Source organism: Chelonia mydas, chromosome 11 (genome assembly GCF_015237465.2).
Source record: "Chelonia mydas isolate rCheMyd1 chromosome 11, rCheMyd1.pri.v2, whole genome shotgun sequence".
NCBI classification, from domain to species: domain Eukaryota; kingdom Metazoa; phylum Chordata; order Testudines; family Cheloniidae; genus Chelonia; species Chelonia mydas.
Genome location: NC_051251.2, coordinates 4,584,203 through 4,607,900, shown reverse-complemented (window position 1 = coordinate 4,607,900; position 23,698 = coordinate 4,584,203). Strand labels below are relative to the sequence as shown.

The window sequence follows — 23,698 nt, the reverse complement described above, 5'->3', positions numbered from 1 at the left end:
CCATTCAAGTGTGTGAAAGGTTAGATAAGGGTTTCCAAAGGGCTGATACCAATCCAATGCTTATCCGTCAGAACATAAGAAAATAAGAATGACCATACTGGGTCAGACCAAAGGTCCATCTAGCCCAGTATCCCATCTTCTGACAGTGGCCAATTCCAGGTGCCTATTCCAGGTGCCTCAGACGGAATGAATCAAATGATCCATTCCCTGTTGCCCACTACCTGCTTCTGGCAAACAGAGGCAAGGGACACTATCCCTGCCCATCCTGGCTAATAGCCATTGATGGACCTATCCTCCATGAATTTATCTAGTTCTTTTTTGGACCCTGCTTATAGTCTTGGCCTTCACAACATCCTCTAGCAAGGAGTTCCGCAAGTTGACTGCATTGTGTGAATAAATACTTCCTTTGGTTTGTTTTAAACCTGCTGCCTATTAATTTCATTTGGTGACCCCTAGTTCTTGTATTGTCCAACCCTAGCCATCAGATATGAGTAATCACAAAGTTCTGCACCCGCACTTCACAGTTGGCCCTATTTCTAATGGGGAGAATCAGATCCCTGGGTCCAAATGTCCCTGAGCTATGGGAAAGGTCTGATGTGAATTTTGTGGTCTAGCTCCACTTCTACTGGAAATCTAATAAGTCCAGGATTTCTTGGGAGAACAGGCTCTCACAGATTTCTGGTACTTCTTGAATTTGACCATGTTAGAAACACAAAGGAAACAGCCTCTTCCATTATTAGGTATGTCCATTTCTAGGCTCATACAAAACCAGAAAGTGCATAGGCGGGGTGTGTGTGAGGGTGAAATTTAAAGAAAAGAAAAGTATACAGTAACCAAGTTTTGTAAAGCCTCAAAAAAGTTAAAAGGATGGCGGTCTGGTTCTAGTTTGGATGATGTTTCAGGATGGCTCTTATTTTATCTGAACCACTTTGGTTCTCCCTAGCTGGCCCCAGGGTAAGGGCATGTAAAACACCATGCCCTACCCACCCGGGTGAGTGGAAACAAGGCACTTCAAACATACACTCTTGAAAATCTGTTGCAGGGGAGCAGTTCTCAAACCGTGGTCCATGGAACACCTCCAGGTAGTCCATGGAGCAGCCTCCATCATAAAGGTCAGAGTACCCTAAGCTGCAATTTCCATGATCCCGCTGCAAGGATTGGGCTAATCATCAGAAGTGTTGCTACAGTAACTGCTGAGAAGAGCAACCATTCCAGCCTCTCTTCCCATCCGCCAATCAGCTGCTTAGCACCTCCCTGCTGAGAGGTTCAGAAGGAATGCATCACCTGAACTTGCCATTGGGCGACAGCCCTAGCATGGGGAGAAGCTAGGGGAAGGGGGAATAAGAGAGAATGACAGGTGCCAGAAGAGGGGAGGAGAGGGGGAAAGAGAAAGCCAGTTGGGGTGTGGAGAGTCAGTTGGTGATACTGGGATGGGAGGGACAGAATGGAGCAATAAGGGAAAATGTGGTATCAGGCCTACAAGCTGCATATGGGTCACAATATGAAAATGTTTAAGACCAACTGAAACAGGAACAATTCTGCACGAGCAAGGGTGGTGGCCCCTCAGTGACCAAACCAGTCATTTCCATCTCTGATTTCTGTGACTCTGCTTTAATTTGATCTTAAAGGGCAACAGATGCAGAAAGGAAGCAGTGAGCAGCCCACGCATTTGCCTTTTGGCATGCACAGGAAAATCAGTCATGAATAGCTTCCTGTGCACTAGTTAAGCACCATGTGCCACTCACGGAAATGTCTGCAACTGGCCCGTGGCTTTGTTGCTCTCATTACGGAAGGCTTTCACGCTGGGAGAGCTTAGGCACTTAAAGGTCAATAAGACTGAAGTTGGGACACTGCAGAGCAGGCTGAATAAGTCAGGTGGGAACATAAAGGGCTCCTTTAGTCACTTGCATCTGTATCTGAACTCAGCCAAGACGTGTGGGGGTGTGTGTGTGTGTGTCCAGAGTTCCAGCTTTGATGTGCTTTCAGAAACCCGTAGGGATGGCTCTGAGGAGTGCGAAGGAGACAAAAAGCCTCACAAAAGAGAGAAGACAAGACGTTGTTCAGAGTCCTTAGCACGTGTATCAGTGCCACACTGGGGGGGGAGCAAACCTTTAAGGTGTGGGGAGAGGAACCAGCAGCAACTCCAAACTGGGCAGCGGCCAACCTATCCAACTTCACAGCCAGGCCTGACCTATGCCCTTCAAGTCCCTCTCTCATTTCAACTGCACTGAATGGACCTCCACCCAGCGGGGGTTGTTATGGACCTACACTCTGAACATGCTGCATGAGCCTGCCTTGCGTGGAAAGCTTTCAAACTCACGTCAGAGCGGGGGCTTGGATGGGCAGAAAACCCACTCACCTGATGTGTCGATTTGAACATTCAGGGCTTCTAACACTCCAGCCTAACCAGGCCCTGAGTCCCCCAAGGAAAGGTACCCACGACGTAATGACCAAAAATTTTGGGGTCAGATCTGTTGCAGCTGTCACTGGAAACTGTCAACTGCACCCCTAGATCAGCCTGGACCACTGACGCTGCCTTCCCTCAGGGTTCCCACAGCAATGAGGAACGTTGTAACCACTTCTCTGCTGCAGTACCCGCTGTAGGCTTTCCCCCTCAGGGGCTCTCTGCCAGGCAGCTCTTGGTGAATTTCTCTCTCTAGGTGAGACACCTCTGAAACTTGGCTGCCCATAAGAACCTCACACCTCCAGCACAGCAAACACCTTGGTTTGGTTTCTCAACAGATCAGCATTGGAGCAGAGTGAGAGGACATTACATCACTCAGGCTGCATACCCTGCCAGCTGTGGAAAGCTTTGGAAAGATAAAATGCATGTTGAGATTGCATTGGGCCAAGTTGGTTGATGAAGTCTCAGCCTCGTTTGTTTCTTCTCTCCTAAAGTGAGTGACAGACAGAGAGACTTCCTCCTGGGCAGGCAGCCCAACAAGAGGCCCAAGTTCTTGGGATGTATTGGAGACCATTTTTTATTTCAGAAAGTGGAGAAAGCTACGAGGGGAGAGGCTGTTCTAGATTTGATTTTGACAATAGTAAATAGGAAAGAACTGGTTGAGAATTTTAAAGTCGAAGTCAGCCTGGGTGAGAGTGATCACAAAATGGTAGAGTTCATGATTCTAAGGAATGGTAGGAAGGAGAACAGCAAAATAAAGACAATGGATTTCAAGAAGGCAGACTTTAGCAAACTCATGGAGTTGGTAGGTAAGGTCCCATGGGAAGCAAGTCTAAGGGGAAAAATAATAGAAGACAGTTGGCAGTTTTTCAAAGAGACATTATTAAGGGCACAAGAGCAAACTATTCCACCTCATAGGAAAGACAGGAAGTCTGGCAAGAGACCACCCTGGCTTAACCAGGAGATCTTCAATGATCTAAAAATCAAAAAAGAGTCCTAAAAAAGTGGAAACTAGGTCAAATTACAAAGGGTGAATATAAACAAATAACACAAGTATGTAGGGACAAAATTAGAAAGGCCAAGGCACAAAACAAGATCAAACTAGCTAGAGACATAAAGGGTAACAAGAAAACATTCTACAAATACATTAGAAGCAAGAGGAAGACCAAGGACAGAGTAGGCCTGTTACTCAATGTGGGGGGAAAGAGAATAACAGAAAATGTGGAAATAGCAGAGGTGCTTAATGACTTTTTTGTTTTGGTTTTCACTGAGAAGCTTGGTGGTGATTGGATGTTTAATGTAGTGAATGCCAGTGAAAATGAGGTAGGATCAGAAATAGGAAAAGAACAAGTTAAAAATTACTTGACAAATTAGATGTCTTCAAGTCACCAGGGCTTGATGAAATGCATCCTAGAATAGTCAAAGATCTGACTGAGGAGATATCTGAGCCACTAGTGATTATTTTTGAAAAGTCGTGGAAGACGGGAGAGATTCCAGAAGATGGGAAAAGGGCAAATATAGTGCCCATCTATAAAAAGGGAAATAAGGACAACTCGGAGTATTACAGACCAGTCATCTTAACTTCTGAACCCGGCGAGATAATGGAGCAAATAATTAAGCAATCAATTTGCAAACATCTAGAAGATAATAAGGTGATAAGTAACAGTCAGTATGGATTTGTCAAAAACAAATCATGTCAAACCAACCTGATTGCTTTCTTTGACTGGGTAACAAACCTTGTGGATAAGGCAGAAGCGGTAGAGTGGTATATGTTGACTTTAGTAAAGCTTTTGATACTATCTCGCATGACCTTCTCATAAACAAACTAGAGAAATGCAACCTAGATGGAGCTACTATAAGGTGTGTGCATAACTGGTTGGAAAACCATTCCCGGAGAGTAGTTATCAGTGGTTCACAGTCACGCTGGAAGGGCATAATGAGTGGGGTCCCACAGAGTGGGTCCAGTTCTGTTCAATATTTTCATCAATGATTTAGATTAGGCATAGAGAGTACACTTATAAAGTTTGCAGATGATACCAAGCTGGGAGGGGTTGCAAATGCTTTGGAAGATAGGATTAAAATTCAAAATGATCTGGACAAATTGGAGAAATGGTCTGAAGTAAATAGGATGAAATTCAATAAAGACAAATGCAAAGTCCTCCACTTAGTAAGGAACAATCCGTTGCACACATACAAAATGGGAAAAGACCTCCTAGGAAAGAGTACTGTGGAAGGGGATCTGGGGGTCATAGCAGACCACAAGCTAAATGAGAGTCAACAGTGTAACGCTATTGCAAAAAAAGCAAACATCATTCTGGGATCTATTAACAGGAGTGTTGTAAGCACGACACAAGAAGTTATACTTCTGCTCAACTCTGCACTGATTAGGCCTCAACTGGAGTATTGAGTCCAGTTCTGGGCGCCACATTTCAGGAAAGATGTGGACAAATTGGAGAGCGTCCAGAGAAGTGCAACAAAAATTATTAAAGGTCTAGAAAACATGACCTATGCAGGAAGATTGAAAAAATTGGGATTGTTTAGTGTGGAAAAGAGAAGACTGAGTGGGGACATGATAACAGTTTTCAAGTATGTAAAAGGTTGTTACAAGGAGGAGGGAGAAAACCTGTTTTTCTTAACCTCTGAGGACAGGACAAGAAGCAATGGGGCTTAAATTGCAGCAAGCGGGGTTTAGGTTGGACATTAGGAAAAACTTCATAACTGTCAGGGTGGTTAAGCACTGGAATAAACTGCCTACGGAGGTTGTGGAATCTCCATCGCTGCAGATTTTTAAGAGCAGGTTGGACAAACACCTGTCAGGGATGGACTAGATAATACTTTAGTCCTGCCATGAGTGCAGGGGACTGGACTAGATGACCTCTCGAGGTCCCTTCCAGTCCCATGATTCTATGTCAGGCCAGACAGGGAACTTGGTTTCCAACAAGAGTAAAGGCCTGGTCTACTCCTAAAACTTAGGCTGACCTAGCTACATCGCTCAGGCCTGTGAAAAATTTTAGGCCCTGAGCGCCATAGTTAGGTTGACCTAACCTGCACTGTAGATACAGCTAGGTGGACAGAAGACTTCTTTCAAAATCTCTTCAAAAATTAAGGGATGGATCTGGACCCAATGGTCCAGTTTGAATCCCTTTTAGAGAGATGGACCTGAGTTGTGAGGTTTGGATCCCAACTGCCCCCAAAGGTTTAAAGGGGTTTAGCCCATCTTGACTGCAAATTCCCCAAGGTATAAATACCAAGAAAGGAGAAGAGTGGGTGGTTCCAGATGGCATTAATTAGGAGTAATGGGATGAAATTAATTAAGCAAAGGAAAATCAAGAATGAACATCAGGAAAAATGTCCTGACACTGAGACTTAATAGAGTGTATAATTATCTCCCAAGGGTTTGGTAGAAGCCTTATCACTTGTGACATTTAAAACGAGTCTGGACAGAGCAATAGGGCTGTGTGAAACAATCCTGTACCAGCCAGGGGAGTACAGATCAGAGATGTAATAACAGGTCTCTTACCCTCGAAAATCTATGATTCTGCTGCATGAAGGATACATTCAGCCAGCAGAGAGATTTGAGAAAGCCCAATAATGTAAATTCCTTAAGTACCAGCCAAGCCTCTGAATAAGATAAATCTTTTAGTCACTTTGCTGGTGAGGTCCCCTCTAATCTTATCCTTCCTAAGCTACACAGCCGAGAGAGTGAAACACTTTGCATAAGTGGGTTTGCTGCTCCGAGCCATCGCTCACGCAGCCCCCCAGGATTAGAGAAGTCCCTTGCATTAAGCCTGTTACTATTTCAAGTCCAGAGTGAACCAGCTAAGCAAGGGCTCTGGGGAATTTTCAAGTAGGGGCTTCAGGCAGCTGACAATGGTAAGTAGAGCAGCACCCTCTCTTTGCACTTCAAACTCGAATTCTATGTGAGGATCTCCAAGTGCTTTCCGAAGAGTAATGAATTAACAACAATGAATTAATAACTCTCCTATGAGGTGGGGAGGAAGAGGTTACTCACCGGATGCAGTCCCTGGAGTTCTTCGAGATGTGCGTCCCAGCGGATGCTCCTTCTCCAGTCAAAGGTTCCTGGAGCACATGTGCACCTTAAGTGACTGAACTGAAGTGGAGTTCCCACAGAACCTTTGTTTTTAGAGGAGAAACAGGCAGAGAAGCGAAGGCCAACATTTTCCAAAGCACGACTCAACTGCCTTGGCCCTAGCTTCTAGAGGCACTGAACACCCAGATCATCCAAGAAAGTCAATGGGTGCAGAGCATGCCCAGTGCCAGGAAATCAGGCCCAAAGTGTCTCGAGTTGGGCACTCAAAATTGAGGCACCCAAAAATCAATGGTCACGTTGACTGTTAGCCACCTGCTCAAGGTTACACACTGAGTGAGTCAGAGGCAGCGATTGAAGGCAGGTCTCCTGACCTCCATCCACAAAATCATCTGTTACTGCATCCTTGCATGTTGCATAAGATTATCAGTGCTGATTCCCTCCTGCCTTGCACCTTGTATGGTCTTTTACACCAGAACAAGGGGAATGTAAAACACTGCCGGATCAGAACGGTAGGATTTTGCAATCACTCTGCAGTCACTTTGTGCACATGTGATGGCCGATGCCAAATGCAAGGTAGAGGCAAATCAAGCCAGTTATGTCAATCTACAAGCTACATTTATCAAACTACATTTAAGACCATTAACTGGCACTTTCTCTTGTCCTTACAATTCTTGAGTTCTCATACATGCACACATATACTGTCTGCAGAGTCAGGAATCATATATATATATAATATATATATATTAATGTGATGCACTATAAACACTCCACAAATGCTTAACCCCCCCAACAGGGATTGGTTCTAACACCTTTGACAGATACACAGATTTTTAAAAACGGCTTGAAAAATGTCTGCTGCTCCTTCACTCTCTCCATAACCAAGAATGATCTCTCCGTAAGTGTGACTGGCCTTTCCGTGGAAGTTGCTGCCCTCTGGATGATTCTCAACAGGAATTCCAGTCTGATGCTGTAGACAGCAAGGGCGAAAGCCCTGAAGTCAACGGGAGTGTTGCCATTGATTTCACCTTTCGACTGGGAAAATACAACCCAGCATTTAAAAGCAGGTGAAAGCAAGAGATTGTTGAAGTTGGTGCAGAATATATTGGCTGTTTTGGTTAGTGCTAATAGTACTTTTAAATTTCAGTTAATTAAAACAGAAATTTGGAAAATCTCCTTTTTCATATATTCCCATGCTGAGCTGCAGACCCTCAGTCGTACCTTGCATCACCTGGTTGTCAAGATCATAGTTTCCTATTTGACTGTAAATTATTCTTTTAAATTATATTTAAGATATTTTATTATTACTGCTTTTTATGGACTCATTTTTCTCTCTGTAATTAGACATTGTCAGGTTGGTTCTAGCTTAACCCCATGGGCTTCAAGGATAAATCCGGCTAATGGTTAGAATTTCTTTCCTATCACATGGCAGTTCTCCATAAACAAGCTCATTCTTCCTGACCAGTCCTCCATAGCTGTGCTACTGAGTGGTTATCTTGAAGATTCATGATAGGGCCAACGACAAAGGGCACTTTGCCAGTTCAAGAGGATAAAGAACTGCTGGACAGGAAAATAATTTGGCCAAATAAAGCCAGCTCACCTCCCTGACCTCACTTCATTGTTCTATGCTTCAAATCCCATCTGTCTGTCTCTCTATAAAAATGTCAAGCTGTCTCTTAAGCTCATTAATACTGTACTAGCTGCTTCAATGTGGCCTCACTTTGCAACTTCATCCCTCTGTTTACTACTCTTTAATGCTCTGCCAGCATACCCAGTTTACTCATAATACTAATACTTGGCATTTATATACTGCCTTTCATCTGAGGTTCTCAAAGTATTTTACAAACAAGCAATGAAGCTTCACATTCGGGGACCCTTTCCCTTCACGGGGCTCAGTGCCCAGGCTCCAGCATGAGCCTGACCGTCTACATGGCAATTTTATAGCTACCCGAGCCCCACTCAGCTGACCAGGGCAAGCTGTGGGTGTTTGATTGCAGTATAAACATAGCCCAAGAGTCCAGGTTGGCAATCATGCTGCTCTATCCACTTGACCTGGGAGCAAAATCCAGGTGTCCTGACTCCAATTCCCATGCTGTAACTAATAAGGAACATACAGAACCATACACAGAATGCAAGAGTCCTCTCTGTAAAGGTATATCTACACAACAAAGAAAAGCCCATGGCTGCCCCTGGCCAGCCGCCGATTTTTCTTTGCTGTGTAGACATATGCCTACACTGTGAAAAAGGTGTGTTCTTAACTCAAGTTAGCTAACCCTCATTAGCTGACTCAGGTTAACATAGCAGTGAAGACACAGCCACTTGGCTTTTAACTAGGGTTATCAGCTGGACTTAAGTGGCCCATTGTGGAGAGCACAGAAATATAAACTCCAGTTAGCAAAGGTGAGATGTGAACAATTTCTCAGGCATAGAGGAACTGTCTTATGAGGGAAGACCGAAAGAGCTACATTTGGGTGGGAGACATAGCAACCTTACAAATGCTCAGAGAATGCAAACGCTAAGAAGAAAGATGAATTATTTGGTTGGGCGGGGAAGTAACCAGGAGTAGCAGGAGAGATTTAGGAACAGGAGCGTTCAAGGTGAGTATAACTGAAAATCTTCCTGAGGGGAGCTCTATTAGGAATTGCTACAGCCTTCAAAGGGAACAGCTATGAAGCCCCATCATGTGCTGCAAAGAACAGTCCTGTATCAGTCAGGGAGGTGTTCGAGGCCTTTTCCATCTTTAATTTGCTACATCTTCTGTGCCACCGGAGAAGTCTGACACTATCAGCTGGCCCATATCATCGACACTGCAGGAGCACCTCCCCGAGACCAAGTTGTGGGGGGACAGAACCCACAAGCCAATGTCCTGGCAGCTGCAAGAGCTATTGTCTTTCACCCCAGTATGCTTCTGATCCCCTTAAAGGTACCCACAAGCTCAGCTACACACACAAGCACACAACTGCTCACATTAGCAAATAATCTCTGGAGTGGAACTGTACTGTATGCTTGGTGGAAACCCATGAGCCTGTATCTTCCGCTGCGTTCCTCTAAGTTTACCGTGACAATAATATCTTTTGAAGAGCTCCAGCAGTCTAGTTCCCTTTGCCACTTACCAATCCAGCCTGGCTGCCTCTAATCAACGTTCTTTCTCTCATTAAATCTCGCCCAATTGTTTCTGATACTCTCCCCACAATTTACACTCAAGCTATTTATGCTTGGTCTATAATTGCTTCCCCTATCACATGGCTCTTCTGCTTTGGGTTTGCTGGAATGATCGCGGAGCTTGGTAGGCTGCAAGAATCTCAGCTGTCATCAGCCAAGCTCCTAAAAATGCCAATTAGCCCTAACTTCTAGCCTTTTCCCATTAACCTCTTCAGTGCCAGACTGCCCCAGCCGATGCTGTTTGAATGACAAGCATCCCCGGCAAGGTTGGATTCAATTGGTACATCAGTTATCATTGTGTGTGGGAATACGAGCCATAGTGACTGTTCTGGATACTGCTCCATAGGTGTTCCCACTCATCCTTTATTTTCCGAACTCATCACTTTCAGAAACATTCACCTGCTGGGCTGAAATTTTCCAAGCGTGGTCTTTGCAAAAAGGGTTCAGCAATTTTTGAATAGGAGAGTGGTGAGGGGGGATCTTTTCCCATTATTGAAAGCAACGTAACAGTTTTCAAACAACTCTCCAGCCAAACTAACTGGGAGGTAAAAAAGCTGAAATTTGCAGGGAAACAGCCCTCCCCGAGGAGAAGGGCTGTGAATCTTTAAATCATGCTTTGAGGACTTCAGTAACTCAGCCAGAGGCTAGGGGTCTATTCCAAGAGGGGGTGGGTGAGGTTCTGTGCCCTGCGATGTGCAGAAGGTCAGACTGGATGATCACGACGGTCCCTGCTGGCCATAAAATCTATGCGTCTGGGAGCATGCTAGTGATCAGTGGGTTTGATTTAATGGAATTGCAACACTTTAAAAATCATAAGCTGCTCACAGATTTTTGCTTCAACCCATGCATACCTCCAAGGGTCTCAGTTCCTCTTCTGTGAACCACCGGACATACACAGGAGAGGCCAGAGAGGAGATCTGTTCCTGCAGACTTTAGGAAGCCAGCAGGAAGGGAAGGAGAGAAGCTATCCTCTTGCACATTTTCGGAGACCTGTGGAAGTGGCAGAATATAAACCTGGGGAGAATGGCAATGAGGAAGTGCTTATGGGGGGCCTGCAAACTGGTTCCAGTTGGGCTGGCTTGCGGCAAACCAACAAACCAAGGCTATTATTTGCAGGCTTCATCTTGTGCTATCAAATCTAAGATTTCATTTACTAGAAATTCTGTTCTTAGCCCTCATGGTTGTGAAGAAAAATCTTCAAACCATAGACTGATGCCGTGATGTCAGCCTAAGGCTCCAGGCAATGTGAAATGAGAGCTGTCCCCATTTATGTCAATCAGGTGTCAACTCTGAAGCCTAATGATGACCATTTAAATCCCAACCTGGTTAACTCTTCCATAGTGTAAGGATTTGAAGATATTCTTATGGCACAACTGGGTGAGGCTTGGATTGTGGGTAGAGTCTGAGACAGTACCAGAACCAACCCCTCCTTTTTTTTTTTTTTTTGCTAATCTGACACCTGGCCAAGAGAAGCTTGCTGGAGCTGGTGCAAACGGATTTGGGTTTGCATGGAAAACTTCACTCACCTTGTGCATAGAGATTTTTGTGATGCAGAAGACAAACTCAGTTTCAATCTCTAGGGCTTCAACTTCTCCCTGGCCTCAAAATCCCCCTCCCTTTAATGGTCCCTGTCTTTGGGTCCCCCAAACTCTCTCTCTCGCCAAGCTTCACTGGCTGTTGAGGAGCCTCCAGGGTGCAGGATCACAGGAAGGAAGCCCCCCAAGTCTGCCTGCCTGCACAGTTTGTGAGCTTCACTGGAGCAATGCTCTACTCGCATGGGTGTAGGGCTTCCGAAGGCATGCACGCCGCAGCCCCTCGGACTCACAGGTGAAGAGCTCTGCAACAGAGAGGGCTTTGTGTTTACACCAGAGCCTCCTGTGACGTGTCTCTCCAGCTGCTGAGACCGGGGCCCTGGCACCAACTGCTGCCCACAGACCTCATCAATTGCATGGGACACGATGTGCAACTGACAGCTGGCCAAAGAGATCTCAATTTTGAATGATTTTTCCTTTAACAAGAAAACCCTGGGAAACGCCATCAAGAAAATTGTATTAAGAAACCGTTGAGGCTGTTTAGTCCTGCACTTCACTCGAGGCAGGAATTGTCTTTGCTTCATTTGTTTGTACGGTGCCTTGCGTGCTAGACCCTAATCTCTGATTGAAGCCTCTAGACGCTACTGCAGAATTAAAACAAAACCTGCATGGCAGTCAGAAGTACGCATAGCCTTAACTCTGCCCCTTGTGCAAATCCATTATAAGAAAGCCCCAGTGAAGTCTAGAAGGGAGTGAAAGATGGACCCAAAATGTCACTTCCTCCTTTATACTTAGAGTGTGACTTTCCCTGCAATTCCTCCAAGTAAGCTCCCTGTGTAACTGAACGTCTCCATGGATATACATCCTTAACATGAGTAAACATTGCAAGTGAAATTGACAAAAAGGTCAGACAGTATCCTTTAATTTATGGTAATACCCAACCCAAAGTGGAGATTTTAGGCAAACGATATATTTTTTAAAGTTCTACAAACTAGTGTGTCTTTTTTGCTGCTGCTGTTGTTAAGCATGGCCCATTACCTAAGAACATATCCTGCAAAATATTTCCCTAAGCTAAGGAGAACCTTGATTTTACAGACACCAATCTTACGCACAGCCAGTTGTACAAACCATTTTTCCCCGATGGGATAAAAAAAAACATATAACAAAAGTGATGTCAATGAAGAACAAATCAATTTCCCTTCATATTCTGATTCCTTCAGTGCATTAGAATCTGCTTTGCAGCGGTTTAAAGGACAAGAAGAAAGCAATGTGGTGAACTGTAACTTATGCACCACACCTACTGTCATTTCGAGATGTTCATTTTTTTTGAACTTTTTGATTTTATGAACTCCTCACTCCCTGATTAGTTCATAAAATAGGAGTTCTGCTATACATGAAACCTTTTGTCTTGAAGTGTACATCCAGGACAGGATCAAGGTTTGCAATCCACGGGAGGCATTAAATGCAGCCCTAGAGTTCTGCCCTGTGCTCTCTAGGCATCTTTCTCTTTAATACTGGGATGCATGCCACAGAGACTGTATGTCTTATTAAGCACAGAGATATTTGTGTGAGACACTGACAAACAGGCAGACAAAGCTGGGATAATTGGGGCTGTGTAGGAGGAAGTGATAAGAAATAAGAGTGGACAAGAAGGGAAAAGCAGAGCTGTTTGAACTTGATGTGGTGAAAGATGGGGAGAGCCAGTGGACAGATTCAGCATTGGGGGGTGATGCCATCAGAGTGATGGGCAAGGAAGATGATCTTAATAGCTGTGTTTTGAAAGGACCAGAGCTGGGTGATGTAAGTGTTAGGGAAGCTGGAGAGGAGGAGGTCTCAGTAATCAAGACAGGAGATGAGGAGGATCTGGACAAGCGTTCTGATTGTCTGGACAGGAAGGAAAGAAATAGAGTAGGAAAAAGCCTGGAGGGGTGGGCAAGAAAGAGGGAGATGAAGATGACACTCAGGTTAATGGCCTGAGTGACTGAGAGGATGGAAGAGCTGTCAACAGTGCTAAGGAAAGGGAGAGGAAAGAGAGTAGGGGAGGACAAACCAAGAGTTCAGTTCTGGCCCCATTCAGTTTAAGCTGATGGCAAGACATCCAAGGAGGAGATGTCCAGAAGCCAGCAGTGGTGTGGGACTGCCTGGAGGAGGCAGGCCAAGAGCAGAAAGGCAGATCTGTGAATCACTGGCCTAAAGAAACCGTGTGACTGGATGAGATCACTCTGAGACAGTGTCAAGGGAGGAGAGGAAGGCACCAAAGAAGGAACTGCGTTGTGGGACCCCAGTGGAGGAGCAATCAGAGAGGAGAAGAGGAAGGAGCCACAAAATCCAGGGATGGGGAGATGAGGGACAGGCCATTTCAAGAGGGGTGTAGGCCATTTCAAGAGGGGTGTATGCTAATCAGCGTCAAAAGCCACCAAGACCTCAAAGAGGATAGAAATTGGGTAGAGATCCAGGGAATTGTCAGGAACCAGTCAAGCAACAGCCGCTTTCTAAGGACAAAATCTTGAGATACCAAGCACCTTAACCTCCCCATGAAGCCATTATGGGTGTGCAGCATCCTTCTGGAGGCACTTTATATCCGGCAGGACTTGGTCCTAGCCCCTTGCCCCTGCACCAGGATAAAAATGCAAGCTTTATGCACACATTTCAAAGACTTTGTGTAGCATGCACTGTGAACACTTCGGGGAATATAATTTCATGTACTTTAACTGTTATGACTCACACTACTGTTGTCAGAGCCAAGTGCATTACTCCTAGACCAGGGCCATCCTTGAGTGGAGCAGAGCAAGCGTCAGCAGAGGCAAAAAGCTATGAAGCCTCGTGCCTCTTCACGAGAATTGGCAGACACTTGACAGAAGGATGAAATGCAATTACATTTCAGTTGTACAAAGTGAACATTGCAAGGAGAAGGTGACATCTTGGTAAAAATAACAAACAAGGAAGATATAGATGCAAACAACTTGAGCAACATGTGTTGTGCGGTCACAAACTGACATCAAACACAAGTGCAACCTGCGGATCTTGTTGCCCAGGGCATTGTGATGGCCAGAACTGTCACTGGGTTCACAAAAGAATGAGAGGAGCTCCTGGAGGAGAGGTCCATCAATGGCTCTTAGCCAAGATGGGCAGGGATGCAGCCCCATGCTCTGCGTGTCCCTAAACCTCTACCTGCTAGAAGCTGGGACAACAGGGGATGGATCACTCAATAATTGCCCTGGTCTGTTCATTCCCTCTGAATCCTCTGGTACTGGCCACTGTTGGAAGACATGATACTGGGCTGGACGGACCATTGGACTGATCCAGTGCGGCCGTTCTCGTGTTAATCATGGCTTGAAATGTCTGTCCAAGTGCAGTGACATAAACACAGAAAAGTTCCTAGCTGAAGCCTTCTGTGTGCGGGAAGGTGAAGGAGAACAAAGATTGCCGATTTACTGATGAAGGTAGCTATGGGCATCACAAGCAAAGGGATAGGCTCCAAGGTCTCAGCAGCCTGAGAACGTGGAAGCTCTGTCACCTAGGGCATTTAAAAGTCAACTTGACAAATTTCCTTTTCTACTATTTATAGGAGACCACAGCTGTGCACAGCATGGTAATAAACATGCATGATCAGGTCCCTGCTGCAAGGCGCTGACTATCCAGAGCAGGAGTGGGCAACTTTAAGGCTATAGAGGGCCACAGAAACCACTAAAACCCTTTGGTGGGCCACAGAGAAGAACAACTTTTAAGCTTGAGCTGGCGCAGTCTTCCCCATCAACCCGGACGCCAACTCTGCCCCACGCCACCCAGCTCCACTTACTGCCCCCCGCCACCATTAGCTGATTGTTTCGGAGCTGAAAGCCAATCAGGTTCTTCCCCCCTCCGCCCTCCAGCAGAGCCAATGGAAAGGAAGTAACAAGAGCTGAGTTGTGTGGGACAGAGCCAGAGCCTGTGTCCATGGAGAGCCCGGTGCATGGCAGAGCCTGTGTCCACAGGGGAAAAGAGCAGAGGCAGAGACTGGAGCAGCAAGACCCCATGCGCCAGGTGGCAACACCACTCAACTTTGGCTGGCCACCCCTTCATCATGTGAGCAGGAGAGGGGCTCTGCCATTACGCCACTCAGCTCTGGTTACTGCCTCCCCATTGGCAGAGGTGTGTCCCAACCTGCCCGCAGGGTGTGGCTGGCCACAGTCAGATTGGCTGTGGGAGCTAGGAGCCAATGGGAAGGCAGTAGCCGGAGCCAGGTGGTGTAGAGCAGATCCCCTCCCCTGCATGTGTGATGGAGAGGCTGTTGAGCCAATGGGTGGAACTGCAACATGGCACAATGGCTCCTGCTCCCAGTCCCAGGCTCCACTTCTTGCCCCCTGCAATCTCCTTCACTCTGAGCACTGTGCTTGTTGCTCAGATTTAGGTGGGCCTGGGTGCTAGGCCCACTGGTGGCTATGCACCTGCTCAGCCCCAACAAAGAATATTTTCACCATCGCCTCTGAGCGGGCCAAATGAAATGACCTGGCAGGCCAAATGCAGTCCCTGGGCCACCAGTTGCCCATCCCTGATCTGGAGATTGATCCAGCTGCCACTGAAGTCAAGAGAAACAGGGTCTAACACTAAACTAAGGTCAAATTCTGAACTCTTTTCGGTTTATATTTGGCTCTTACTCAGGCAGAACTCCCACTGAAACCAAAGGGAGTTCTGCCCAAGCAAGGAGTTTGGGAGTTCACCCTGGGACAGGTACAGTTATTCCAGGCAATTGATGATAATGATCAGGTGTAAGGGCAGGAGCAGACAGCTGCAGAGCAGATCCTGAAGGGCAGAGATATGAACTGGATGACCCAAGAAATCTTTTCCATCTCTGACTTCTGGGAGTCTAAATCCACAAACCCAAATCCAGATAGATGATGCCAACAACCCTAAGCTTCATTTGAACAGAAATGGCTCTTTTCCAGGGAATATTACTCTTGTTACCACCAAGAAAATGAATCATGTAGAAACACGCAGATGAAAAGAATATGGACTGGAGACCCGAGCTGGGAACACTGTGGTTATATGACTCAACACATTAGCTACCAAAACACAGATGTTCGGGTCACTTTCAGCACAAAGTTAGAAAACAGTGCTTTCTCTGCTCCTTCAGTATTTCTTTCCCCACCTTTCTCTCACTCAGACACCTATATTTCCCCTTGCGTATAATACTGATTTCAGAACTGTACTTGTTTGCTCTCATTCTTTGTCATGTCCCTGCCCTGAGCTTTGTCATGATTTTGTGCTGTATTTTCTCTGTTTCTGCTTCATTTGGCTCTGGAAACTGAAGACCTGATTCAGCTCTCAACCTGATGTAAATCAGAAGTAACTCCACTGAAGCCAATGGAAAATCTGGCCCAGAAGTCCTTTGTTTATCTATAGGGCAGATATAGCCTGGACACCAGAGCACAAATGTCCTTATATATTCCTCTAGTCCTCAATGTTGCTCGATAGGACTGTCTCTAGAATGGAGCCATCTCCATGACTGGGTCGTTTCATGGCTTCTCTGTGTAGATTTCCAACTAGAAGGCTAATGGTGGTCATGGATTTTGTGAAGTGACCACCTGTGCATCAGGAATTCAGCTAAGAGCCCATTAACTCATTTCATATATGCCGTTGAACAGCCATCAGATGGTAGCATCTTTCAATATTGACCAGGGAGGGGCTCAAACCATGAGCTTTGGCTCTAGAATTAGGAACATAGGAGTTGCCAGACTGGGTCAGACCTGAGGTCCACCTAATCCAATATTCTGTCCCTAACAGTGGCCCATACTGGATGCTTCTGAGGAAGGTGTAAGTACCCAGAAATGAGCAGCTATGGAACAATCTGCTCCCCACATAGGGCTCCTTCTGATCTCTAATAGAGATTTGCATAAACTGAGAAACACAAAGTTTAATATTCCTTCCTAGAATGTTATTATTCATTATGATAACTCTATTGCCCAATCCCTATTTGAATCTTGTTACATTCTTGGCCTCAGTGACTTCCTGTGGTCGTGAGTTCCACAGTTTAGTCACCCATTATGTGAAAAAAAATTCCTTTTATCACTTTTTAATTTCCCACCTTTTAATTGCATTGACTGTCCCCTTGTTCTTGTGTTAACCATTTGTTCTGAATCCAAACTGCCCTGAAATCCAGGGGGGCTGGATACAGTGTTCCACTTTCAGACCATCTCTAATCAGTACTGACCTAAATTCATACTACTCGCCTAGACGTGAAAGAGTCCATATCCTGTTCTTCAATCCCACTTAGCCAACCCCAGTCTCATTTCTATTTACTTTTCAAATCTCTTTCTCTCTCTCTAAAGCACTTTCCCTGGAAGAAGCACAAAGTACAACTAAGCTGAGAAAAGATAAACAAGTGGAGAGTGCCAGCTAGAAAATATATGTAGCCATGAATCATTTGCAGGACCATTTGTAAGAAACCACACTGATTTCCAAGTCTGATATAGGTTTGATTTTCTTTCTAATGATGTTCCTTTCTTTATAATGAGCACCAAAATTGGGACTCTAACCACAGAGGGATTGTTTACCCACTGTTACAGGTGCAATCACACAACCCACTGATATGAATGAGGCTTTTTATTCTATCCACATTTTTTTGCTGGCCTGCTTGGCTTGCCTCCAGTTTAGATCCACACCTATGAAACATCGAGGAACATTTGTCACAGTGAAGCTCATCTTTAGTTTCTATCTCTGGGAGAACTTTGCCAGTGAGCCAGGCAATGCTCTGTGAAACAGAGCACATAAAGCAAAACAGAAGAAAATATGCAAAGACCCTTCCTTCTCACCCGCTACCCCTCATGCTCACATTTTGTGGTTCACAGCTTCAAAATTAATTGATGCAATGGGCCAGAGTCTCTACTCAGTTAAACCAGTGAAAATCAGAATAACTCCCTGAAAGTTGATGGAATAGCCAAGATCAGAAGCCGGCCTGATAGATTTTACAATTTAAGCAATACCTTTCAGTAAAAGCAATCACCTGTTCTGACAGCTAGCCTTGGTTATAATAAACAGTCCCCTTCCAGGATCAGAATTTGTTACTTTGACATTTTATTCACCTGGTCATCTAATCCACGCTTTTCTTTGTATTAGTGGTTGCTTTCAACTAACCATCAAGTATCAAAACATTTTTACAATAAAGAGCTTTTCTCCTTACTAAATTCCCCCAACATAGTTTTAAATAAAACAATCAGCTTATACATAAGAACCACAACCGCACAAGGAGCTTAAGATACAAGTAACTCAGTGCCTGAGGCCTCTCACATGTTGGACCATCGTAAATTTAAAGTGAAAATCCCCACAGACTTTGTTTTGCATTAGATGTTGCATAAAACCTACTTGAGAAGCCAGATTAGTAAGGAACTTTGTTGGTGTTGTCATATTTAAACAAAGAAAATAAAAATGAGATTAAAACATCTTTTGGAGTCTCACCATAACTTTGTGTAAATAGGCCTAGAATGCCTAAAAGTCCATTTATAATGATGATTTTGTTCCCAACAAACCATAAAGCGTAAAGCAGCCTCGCAAAAGTCTATTTGCCCATTCCTCTCTAGGGCAGCTGGCTTCAGATTTTTGTTCATTTTGATCATTGTCATCATTTGTCACCTGGCAATTAAATTTTGTGCCCAGGCTGGTAAAATTACATGCAAGGTTGGTATAATATCATGTGCGTTCATCACTGTTGTAGCTCTAAGAGGCCAAATCTTGAAAGAACCTTGCTGAGTTGTTATACAGGCAAATCAACAGGTGTTTACCTGAATCAAGACTGAACAAAAACTGGATAAGGCCTCAGGATTTGGCCCACAGGGAGTTTTAACAGAATAAGGACTGAATAAAAACAGAGGACCCAGTTCAGATCTCAGTCATACTGGTACAACTCCGGAGTATCTCCATTGACTTCAAAGAGTTAGTCTGAATTTATACCGGTGAAACTGGGGTTAGAACCTGGCTCTGGGTTAAAAACTTCAGGATTTGGCTCAATAAATATGGGCCACATTCTGATAATCTCATTCATAATGAACCGTGCCTTACTCCACAAGTAATCCCACTGAAGAAAATGAGATTACTTGTAGAATAAGGTGTAAGGATGGCAGACTCCAGCCCTAAGTAGCTTTATTATAACAAAGTCAGAGGATTTGAGAAGCAAAAGGAGAGAGTAGTGACAGAACTTTATTACCTGCAGGTCACATCTGCTCACTTTTTCCCTTCGATAGACTGGCTGATGGTCAGCAAATAGCCTCACATTTAAAATGCAACATAGATTTTGAAGAGTAAAAATAAGCATCCAATTATTTTAAAGGATTCCTGTTCCCCAAGGTAGCCAGTCACCTGGCTTTTTACTCTACTTAGAATCTATTTGCTCACACACACAAACGAGAGCCTCACAGATGTCACCTTTCCTGTGTCTGGGCAGAATGATCAGTAGTGTAGATAGTACTATAAAGGTGAAATAGCTAAAATATACAGGCAGCTAGCTGAACATATCTTCAACTGTGCTGCTTTTAAAAGAGATGAAAAAAATAAAATAAGCCAGACATAAACTGCCTCTGGAAACGGTGAGTGATTTGTTTTTTTGTTTTTTTTTACTCCTCTAAAAGCATGTTGTGAAAAGTGCATCTTCAGCTATCAATCAAATACATAAGCCATTCCAAAGGGCTATGTCCCATTGGCCCTCCAACTCTGATCTAAGAGACCTATAGGTATGAAGAGGGCTCATTCTGCCGGACTGTGCTATGCAGATGGGTTGCTGTAGAAACATAACTAATCTTCAGGAAAGATAGGGACGTACACTGGGATGGGTCAGGTCCCCTCAACACCGAACATCCTACTTATGAGAGACACAAATGAGCGTACCACCAGAGGATGCAAGATGCTGGCACCTTTACTAGGCGTGGCAGGACATGGATCACAATACTATCACCCTAAGCACAGCCACATGGCACTGGGTTACTATACCAGAGGCAGAGTTACCAAAATAGGAAGCAGAGAATGGGGCAAAATCTGGTTTAATTGAACTTTGGTTTTGATCTACCATCTTACAGACCCAAAGATCTTTGCCTTACAGCCAGATCCTGCAACTTATGCGAGTAGAGCTTACATGGCAGTCAGTGAGACTATTCTGGTGAGTAAAGGCTACTTGCATGTTAGGGCTGAAGGATGAAGCCTCAGGTCTGTAATCTTTCCTGCTGCGTTTAACTGTTTTAGACTAAGTGTGAATTTTGCCCATGTACTAAATGCACCAAACGTACTAGGCTAAAATACTTGATCTACTTTTAATCATTTGTAGTTTGGAGAAAATGGTGTGAAAAAAATGTCACATTTTATTTTTGATTACCGTGTATTTTTTCCCGTATTGTGCAGCACCGTAGACATTTTGCTGGAGAGAAACTTCTTTGGCCTACTATTAACCTGTCCCAAGGAATGTTTTTAGGTCGCACTCTTAGCACGTATAATCTCGCACCATTGGTTTATTCAAAGTTTAGTGTAGTCCTGACCAATAGCGGTTTTGAAACTGTGGGCGGGGGCGCAGGATAATCTGCAGACTATTTGGTAGCATTCCACGGGGAGCTGTCTGGTCACGTGGTGTTGATTCCTGCTGTGTATTTACAGCCACTAAATTGTGTTTTAAAAAGCTAACAATGCATTTCATACTTTCTTACTGTCACTTTTCCTCATAAGCAATTGCTGTTGTTGCCCCAGGGATTTTATATGATTGCAAATGGGGGGAGGGGGAGATGTCCGCAAGCAGCCAAATAATCTCTTTATTAAGACGTCCACACTGTCAAAAAAAAGTCTGAGAATTCCTGCCATGCAGTATAAGATGGCTCAGGACATCTCTACTAAGGAATCTCTAGGAAGTCATTGCTCTCTAACCATCTGCCCCTTAAAACTGCTCCTGTGTAATGAATGTCAACTTTGCTGTTTTAGTTTTAAGTCTTGGAAGTGACTGTTAAACCCTAATAGGATTTAATGCAATGGAGATCTTTTCCTATAATTTTCCTCTGGGTGTTCTCTGAGTCATTATCCATTTATGGTGGTGTAGTGGTGGAGTAATTAAACAGTTCCAGGCATCTTTCAAATATAGAAGGGTATTTTTAATTAAGGAAAAAGAAAAGGAGTACTTGTGGCACCTTAGAGACGAACAAGTCCTCCTTTTCTTTTTGTGGATACGGCCTAACACGGCTGCTACTCTGAAACCTTTAATTAAGGAGAAGTTAAGGTGAGACTTTGATTATACACAATCCTTCTAGCACAGATAAAGCCATGACATTCAAAGTTTTACCCGATATATAAAATATTCTCTCTGACTCTGTAGGGAAGCCTTCAGGCCATGGCCCCAGACCTGACATTTCTCTTTTAAAAAGTCCTAGGCCAAGCTGCAAACCACAAAATCAACAAAAGTACCACTTGCCAATCCAGAGACAAATCAAAGAGTTATCCAGTATGCATGGGGATATTCTGATATAACTCAAATGCAACATCTGAGCATCTAGGTTTTTAAATGTTCACAATGTCATTAAACAAAGTTGATATGTATGTATCAGGGCCACACCTCAAAAACCAAGTAAAGAAACCGTAAATAATTAGCACTAAGACCATTGCTGTCACCTTCAAAATTGCATCTGGCCCCAAATCCAGTGAATGAGAACCTGAATTAGACTGAGTTAAGCTGCGCTCCTTTTCCAAACCTTTTTCAAGGTATCACGTTATGTCCATGCAGTAAAACAAAGTCTTTTCATAGTGTGGCTCTGGGCCTGTCTGTGTATTGTGTCTGTGCATAGTGCTGTGTGTGGTGTCTCTGGGCTGTGAGTTATGTCTGTCTTTTGGTGCCTCCTCTGCGTGGGCGTTGGTGTGGGCATGTGTGGCTGTTTGTGTTTGTGGCCCTGAGTTCTGCGGCCTTGCCTGTGTGCGCTGTGTCTGTGCCCGTCTCTGGGTGTGTCTTTGTGTTTCTCCAGGTGAGCAGCTGTGTGGGGGGTAGTCCCTTGGCGGGCACACTGGCGTGTGGCGGCTAGTGTGTGTCTCCGCCTTTCCCCTGCCTGCACAAAGCTTCCAAGGCAGAGCAGCTCCAGCTCAGACCCTTCCAAAACACCCCCTTCGCCCCAGGCTCACAGCCCAAGAGAAAACCCGCACCACCCTTCTCCAAAGAGCAAACCCAGCTTACCGGGGAGCAGCGAGGAGCGCTGGGGGGGTCAGGGACACACACACACACACACAGGACTCCACCCCAGCGCCTGGCTGGGAAGTTGTCTCCCCCCCCCAGGCTCGCTCACCTGCTCGGGCCCCTGGAAGCAGATCCTGCAGAGCGGGGTCCTCATGCCGCTGTCCAGGCTGCTGCCCAGCGAGTACCTGTCCTCCGCCTTCCCTTTGCAGAAGTCCTCCGAGGACGCGCTGCTCATGGCGGACGTGGGGGGCTCGCCGGCCGGGCTGCTCCCCTCCTCCTCGGGCGGGCTGGCCGGGCCGCCCCCGCCGGCGGCCGGCGCCCTCCAGGCTCCCCCTCGCCCCCCGGGCAGCGCGGGCAGGGGGCTGCGGCCGGCCGCCTGCGCGCCGGGGCGGGGGGCTCCGCTGTTCATGGGCAAGGGGGGCGAGGGCGGAGGGGGCGCAGGGGGTCTCCGGAGCAGGAAGACTTTCAGGTCATTGAACAGCCTGCGGCAGCGGCACTTGAGGAGGCTCGGGTGGCGCGACATCTGGCTCGGGCTCCGCAATCCGCAGCGGCGGCCCCCGAAGCCGAGCACGCCGGCTGGTGTGAACATGTGCCTTCCCCGTCCGGGCAGGGACGGGCGGGAAAGAGGAGCCAGCCGGGGGGAGCCCAGGAGCCAGGGGGGCTGCTTGGCTGGTGTCTCCCTTCCCGCTCCCCACCCCAAAATGTTGGGTCGTTTTTCTTTCTTTAAAAACAGTAATTAATAATAATAATTAATTAATCATAAAAAATGGATCTGGAGGAAGAGCTGGTTAAAATTCACCGCAACCCGCTGATCATTAATAAGGATAAAAAATTATCTCTGCCCTTCCCCTCCCCCCCCCTTTTTTGTTTTTAACTGGACAAATTCCACAAGTTTGTTTCGAAATAATCCGGTGTTAGAAGTAAGCCCTCCGCGGGGGCCGGGGGGGGGGGGGGTTCAGAGAAACGCGGGGGCTCCCGGAAAGTCTTAACTCCTGCACCTGTAACGAACGGGGTCGGGTCTCTCCAGCGGCTGTGGAGAAAGGAGGGAAATATGGTTCTTGCAACAGTATTTGGCATGTCAAGGATTTCCTTTTGCTTCTGGCTGTTAGCAGCAGAGTTATCTGAAATGGTCCAAGAGGATGTGGCATCAGACGGGAGACACCGCCGGCTAATAAAATGCAAAACTGGGTTTTGTTCTTCTCCTGATCAAAACTGCCTTCGCTGACAAAAGGTCCTTCACATTATTTTGGGGGGACGGGGGGTGAAAACACCCTGCGTCTGAAACACTGTCCTCACCGGCTCATTCAAATGTTGCTGTTGTTTTCAAAATGTTTCATGATAAATATTAAAAGTCCTGCGAGACACGATTAGCATCCAATGAGTTTATC

At 45.5% G+C, this 23,698-nt stretch overlaps 1 protein-coding gene across 1 annotated transcript in view; it reads right to left on the bottom strand.

The window, feature by feature from the left end:
* Positions 1-22,973, bottom strand: part of MARCHF4 (membrane associated ring-CH-type finger 4) — a 164,787-nt gene extending 141,814 nt beyond the window's left edge. Inside the window, exon 1 of the mRNA XM_043525624.1 lies at positions 22,420-22,973. Coding sequence (XP_043381559.1) covers positions 22,420-22,899 — 480 coding nt within the window. The 5' untranslated portion in view covers positions 22,900-22,973. The remainder of the gene's footprint in view (positions 1-22,419) is intronic.
* Positions 22,974-23,698: the final 725 nt, after the last annotated feature.